The 6356-nt window shown below is 52.1% G+C and overlaps 1 protein-coding gene across 1 annotated transcript; it reads right to left on the reverse strand.

Moving 5' to 3' along the window:
- Positions 1–426: 426 nt before the first annotated feature.
- Positions 427–6066, reverse strand: CCK (cholecystokinin). Its single transcript, XM_041733707.1, has 3 exons — positions 5912–6066; positions 4758–4970; positions 427–830 (listed from the first exon to the last, which is right to left on the reverse strand). The coding sequence occupies exons 2-3, from the start codon at positions 4966–4968 to the stop codon at positions 697–699; spliced, it is 345 nt and encodes a 114-aa protein (XP_041589641.1). The 5' UTR covers positions 4969–4970; positions 5912–6066; the 3' UTR covers positions 427–696.
- Positions 6067–6356: the final 290 nt, after the last annotated feature.

A 6356-nucleotide genomic window follows, 5' to 3' on the forward strand; every position in this document is an offset into this window, starting at 1 on the left:
CCCATAATTTGTTTAAAGGCCAAGAGAATCCCAAAGAAGTCCTGGTGAGGGATGGGATTACTACATCCTACAGGGATGGGCAGGTGGGAGGCTCCAACCCAAGCTGCATCTCTGGTCTTTACCCAGACAAGTGAGTGCTCACTACAAGCAGGGCATGTTTTCTTTTTGCAGTGAAGCCCAGCAGGGGTCCCACGCCCAGGGTGGCCAGAGCTGGCCATGGAACTGACCCAGAAGGTCCTTTTACTGGCCATTTTGCCTGGCAGTAGAAAAGTTAGCCTCATGTCCAACCCTCATCTCTCGAGCCCTCTCTGGGACCATCTATGCCAGGGGTTTGTCCTTGGGTATCATCTATCAGGCTTTCCTCCTTGAAGGTCCTGTGGATTATATGGAACCCTTTGCGCTCGATAGACACAGGGGACTAGGGAGCAGAATGAAATTATTTTAATAGCATAGCAACACTTTAGGACCACGCATCACAGACGAGGAAAATGTTTTGCCTTCCATTTGTACAATTCTGGTGAGGTGTGAGGTTGCACTGGACAATCTTACAGACATTTTTCACATTGAAAACTTAATAAATAGATACTGAAAATGTCAAACTTCAGAGACAATGAGTTATGAGTGTGATTGTTTTCTTTTTCTGCCTCTTCTGAGCCAGGCGGTTGCTTCCTGGTGTGCCGACAAAGGCAGGGGCCCTTAGGAGGGGTACTCATACTCCTCAGCACTACGCCGGCCAAAATCCATCCAGCCCATGTAGTCCCGGTCGCTTATCCTGTGACTGGGGTCCAGGTTCTGCAGGTTCTTAATGACGGACATTCGGCCAGAAGGAGCTACAAGGGGCAGGGGCAAAGGAAGCAGGGCCATTACATCTAAGAGCATCACTATTTCAATCTGTAAAGGAGAACAATGGGAAAAGCCAGACAATACGTAGTATGCTCCTCCTTAAAGGTATCAAAGAGCTGTCCAACAGTGGGATGGATTGCTAGACCAAAATCTAAGAGAAGGACCCAAGTCTGTGTCACTAGGGAGAGTAGTATTTACTAGCCATGGGTATGGCTTCCAATCTATAAGGATTTAAGTGAATCCACAGATTGTGGCCTTCCACAGCTTAGATATGCCTTAGTTTTCCTACTCCTCGGGGTGTTTCCACCTTGGTAGCTGGCCCTCAGTAGATGCCAAGCAAGAGTTTCCTCGGTACTTACCCATTTCTGGAATTTGCCCCTTGATATCCCGAGCATACCTGACTATTGTTAAGGTGATGCAGTTACAATATTTTGTTTTTTTTTTTTTTAGTTACAATATTTTGATGTTAGAATGGTTTAAAAAAATAGAGTCAAGTCCCACTGCTAGACAAATACTGTGTACAAATTGATTTGAAAGCTACCTTCTTTTTCAAAATGATAATGAGAATAAGATACACTGTCAGATTAAAATCTTACGTCAGTGGCACTCAAAGAAGAGTGGGCAGAGAGGTAATAAGGAGGTTAATTCATCCCTTTTGACCAAAATGCAATAACTGAATGAGAAATGGACCTTCAGGAGTTAAGTCGTCAGGAACAGGATGATTCTCACGTGTAATTCACATTGAGCAAACAGGGACATGAAGAAGCAGTTTCTTTGGAGACATATGACACAGTCCTAGCCCACAGATCACAGACAGTGACCTTCTGGATGTGAAATCAGTATAATGCCTTCTTTTGTGCAAGCTAAGAGGCAAGAAATGTCCCTCAGGGACCTCAAAGGAGGAAATCCCAGGGGACTTTAAGAGCAGAGTGATGGAGGACTGCTCCATGGTTCCTATAGTATGAGGGCCCCTGTGACCCCACTGCTGGGGATCGAACTCTCCTGTATGAGACTGCCCTTGCCAGCTCCTGCCCACAGGCTGCAAGGAGTCAGACTATGACTTATTTATTGATAAATGACCTTGCAGGAGCAGTTTCTCTGTCTTATTGGATAACCAAGTGAAGCTAGCTAAATTAAAAACCAGAAACAATTATACAGAGTAATGTCCCCACCCATTCTTCTCCTGACATCCCCACCTCAATCCCTTCCCAGCCTTGGGATCAAAAGTCAATCCAGACATTCCTGCCTCTTTGCAGATATCTCCAGCTATGCAAAAGGAAAACAGACCTGGCTGTTTCATTGTTCAACATTTTTCAGGTGAAATACTAGTCTTTGCATTCAAAAAAAAAAAAACCTTGCATACCCAGGTATTTGTACCTAGTTACAGAAATGTGGCCCATTCTTCTGCCTGGTGATGATGAATGCCGCCATGAAGGGCTGGGCATAGCCCCAAGTTCCAGTTAATGAAGGCAAAGCCGCAGCTTCGAGGTGCATAAGCAGCCTAGGTTGTTGGGCTGGGGCGGAGGAGGGAGGTGGTGCAGGAATCACATTCAGCCCTGGTAGCTGTGCCGGTTTCACACCTCAATCTCTCCATTCCAGGGACAGTTCTGTGCTCACAGTGTTTGCATTTACCTGGGTCCTCACTTCGCTTCTCCAGTGTGACACAAAGTAGGAACTACACCTGGTTTACAGAATTGAATTGAAGGGCCTGCCTCCTTTAAACTTTAAAACCCCCCAAATGGGCAGTACAGCTGGGAAGATGACTGGCTTCCAGACCCGCTGGGGAGGGCAGGGCTTGAACAGAGTGTCAGGTGTGCAAAGGTTATACATTCTCCCAGAGCCTAATGGAACTTACTAACCAGGGCTTCAGCGAGGAGTAACAGTACAGATGTTACAGATGTAGCATTAGAGCTTTGTTGGGCATGGGGCAGGTGTATGCTAGATGTCCCCTGCCCCCAATAGAATTGCTTTTCAATCACTGAAGGCTCTGCAGACAATTAATTTCTAACAATAAACTCTTGAGCACTCCTCGAAGAGTACATTATCGTGTTTAGAATCTGTAAGCATAAGTACTGTAGTTGAGTACATATCCAGTATGGTCTCAAAATGTGTAAAATATTCAAGGATATGTATAAATATTTCTTCCTGGTTCATATTTGTCAAATAGGCGAGTAGGATTATTTTCTGCCTCGTGCCGTTGTGGGTGTTGGCAGCTAAAGTCCCGAGGGGCTGCCATTCCCGCATGGGCTTGTGTGGTACAGCATTCTAAAGGCAAAGGGAGAAAGTGGCTGAGCAGAGATGCTAGGGACAAACTTCCAGCTAAGATTTGTAGTATAAAGCCACTGCCCAGTGTCGGTTCTGGGGAAGTAGTTTGGCAACTGGCTTGTTTCTCAGACCTGTTTCTCGTGGCTCTTTCCTGACGGTGGGGAGGGGGTTCCAGATGACAGCTCAGTGAAAAACCTATGATATTTCGGGCTGGTCTGGCTGAAGTTCAACTGACATCCAAGGACAGATATTAAATTACTTTGAGACAGATAATCAATAGGAATTCAAGAAGTTTTCAGACTTTCTCTGTCATCTGACTAATATTTCCAACATCTCTTAATTTAATTTTAGTTAGAAAGCAAAACAGAAGATGGTAGCTGGGACAATTTCCCAAAGAGCAGACAAAATATAACAAATCATCTTTTTTTTTTTTTTCCTCCTGAATTCCCCTGGTTGAAAAAGTTTTGATCTTACCTTCATATGAAACCATCAGAGACTCTGGAAAGCCAAGCTCATCATTTTTTCCTTGTCTAGTCAAGGAAAGCCTCCCTGGCACACGGGAGGGTCAGAAAGCCTCATGGGAAAGGGGTCCACCCTCTACCCTTCCCAACAGCATTTTCTGTGATTTATTGGCTGGCTGCATTGGCCTAGTCTAGCACACCACCCCACAGCCATCCATGTCACAGTGGATCAAGTTGGTTGAAAAAAAAAACAAAACTGTTTCAGTCCCAATCATGATTCCTAAGGAGCCTACAGACGAATGAGCCTCCCTCTGAATCACACAGAATGCTAGAAGGGACCTAGGGAACTCTAGCTTCCTCTGTGCTTTACAGATGAGACAGGCCCAGGAAAGGGACAGGGCTGTCAGTATGTCACCCTGCTAGTGAGCCACCAAATCACCATAATCCTGCAGGCAGACTTCGATGCTGAGAAACCTGGCTTGCACAGTCCTGCTGCAATTGGGACCACCTCTCTGACAGCAAAATAAAAACAAACAGGTCTCTTGAGTAATCATTTTAAATCACTGCCAAGGAGAACTCAAAACTGCACTGATTCTTTCCTCCTGTTACATTCTTTGGTGAAAACTGACACATCGTCACTGTTTTTTCAACTGTTGTCAGAACGCAAGAGCTTTCTCAGCATCAATGCCTTCCTGCTAGGGGGTTTCCAAGTGTCACACCTGGGTGGCTCCCGGTTCCTCTGCATTTCCAGTATTGGGTATTTGGTAGATCTGCAAAGTCTTTTTAGAGTCAGTAATTTGCTTCATAATTACGTTTTAATATCTTCATAATACAGCGTTGAACTTAAGCAGCAACACGGGCCAACACTAGTTCAAGAAAGCTCTTTTAAAAAGGTTTTCCTTAATTAATTGAATCCACCGCATTCGCTCTCAGTTTTCTACAAAAGGAGGCCGGAAAACCGTACTGTCCAGAGCAGTGCAATGCCCGTGGACCTAACTGGGCAGCTCCTCCATCCCGGGGGGGGGGGGGGGGGCGAAAGTGAAAAAACCTTTCAGCTTAACGCACCGCCTGTTTCCTTCCCAGGGGCCACCCACCTCCATCAGCAGGACGCTGGGGAAGAGGGTCAGGATTGGGAGCCCCAGGCGGGGTCCGAGGAATAAGGACCCCACAGGCGAATGAGCATCGTACCTTTCCGGGCCTGCTGGATGTACCTGGCCAGCAGGGCGCCCAGGTGCGCGCGGGGCTCGCCGTCCACCTTCTGCACTGCCCTCAGCTGCCTCCGGGGCGCCTCGTCCTCCCGCTGCGCCCCCGGGCCCGCCGGGTCGGCCGGGACGGGCTGCGCCAGGGCGCCCGCCGCCAGCACCGCGAGCAGCACGCACAGGCACACGCCGCCGTTCATGGCTGCGGGACAGCAATGGGACAGGGGACGTGAACGACAAGGCGGGGGGCCTCGCGGGCTCCGGCGGAGGCGCGGGGGGCTCAGTGCAAGCGCGCGGGGCTCCGGCCGCGCCCGCCGGTGCAAGGCAGGGGCACACCCCGCTGTGTGCTCGGGCCGAGCCCCACCCGTGCCCGGTACCGACGGGGACCCGGCCTCCCGCCTGGGCTGGCAGAGAAATGTCTTCTGTCTTCCTTTAGTTTCAGAAAGTGTTGTTAGAGCGCCCGTCTTGTAACTGGAAAGGCAAGAGTTAAAGCTGCTGAGAGCCAAGAAGCTTTGGGGGGGGGGGGCTGGAATAAAGGGTGAAAAAGAGGAGCGCAGCTTAGAATGCAGGAGCGAGAAATTAAGGCGGTGTCCTGAAGTGCCTTTAGGGTGCACGCGGCACCGGCAACAACTGCGCGGCAAGACCCAAAGGGCTTTTAAGAATCAGAAATAAGCGCTTGGTCTTCCGTCGTTGGCAAAGCGCCGCCGCCGTCGAGGTCCACGAGCAGGTAGGACACCCGCGCTTTTCTATCCCCAAAGCCTTGACATTTCCTGCAATATCTAGAAAGTGAATTTGAATCTTAAAGCCCCTTGGGAGTCTACTGAGGAGACTGCCGGGTGCACCGCGCCTCCGTGGAACACCCGGCAGGGCCCAGGCCGCGAGCTGGTCCTAGCAACTAGCAGCTAATCCCGGCGCGGCGGCGCGGGCAGGGCGCGGGCAGGGCGCGGGCAGGGCGCGGGGACCAAGCCGGCTCGGGACCCCCCAGCCGCTCTGCCCGCCCCGCCCCCTCTGCTGTTTCTGACTTCAAGAAAGGTCTTCCGAGCTGTCTGTCGGGAAGAAGATACAGAAAACGGGAAACTGAGGTGGAAGCGGCACAAGACTGCGGGCCGCATTCTCGCAGCACCTCGAGGGCCGGGAACCTACCTCGTGGGCTAGAAGCGCAGACGCGGCGGTCGGCGGGTCGGCGCGGCCCGGGAGCGGCGGGGGAGCCCAGGCAGGTGCAGGTGGGCCCGCGGCCGCCCCTTAAATAGGCGCTCCCGGCGCCGCCGGCCGGTGACGCAGCCCCGCGGCTGCACGCGCGCGCTCAGGGGCGGCCGCTGGGGCGACGAGGGGCGGCGGCTCCGGGAGCGGGGGGCGGCGGCCAGCGGAGACCCGCCCCGCCCCGCCCCGCCCCGCCCCGCCGCGCCCCGGGGTGCAGCCCGCCTCCCCGTCCCAGGGCCTTCCCGTCCCGGTTCCGTCCCGCGCCCTCGCCCTTTCCTGTGCCAGGGTGGGACACCCAGGTGTCGGGACCCCCCCCGGGATGGAGGAGCTGCCCAGTTAGGTCGGCCCTGGGGACCGGAGGGGCCCCGAGGGGGCCAGGGCCGGGCTG

The sequence above is a fragment of the Vulpes lagopus genome, chromosome 19, assembly GCF_018345385.1.
Source record: "Vulpes lagopus strain Blue_001 chromosome 19, ASM1834538v1, whole genome shotgun sequence".
NCBI lineage: Eukaryota > Metazoa > Chordata > Mammalia > Carnivora > Canidae > Vulpes > Vulpes lagopus.

Coding starts and splice junctions, on each gene's coding strand:
- CCK (XM_041733707.1), bottom strand. CDS start 4,968: ATGAACGGCGGCGTGTGCCTGTGCGTGCTGCTCGCGGTGCTGGCGGCG. Junction 831..4,757: donor CATCCAGCAGGCCCGGAAAG/GTACGATGCTCA, acceptor TGCCCCTTGTAG/CTCCTTCTGGCCGAATGTCC.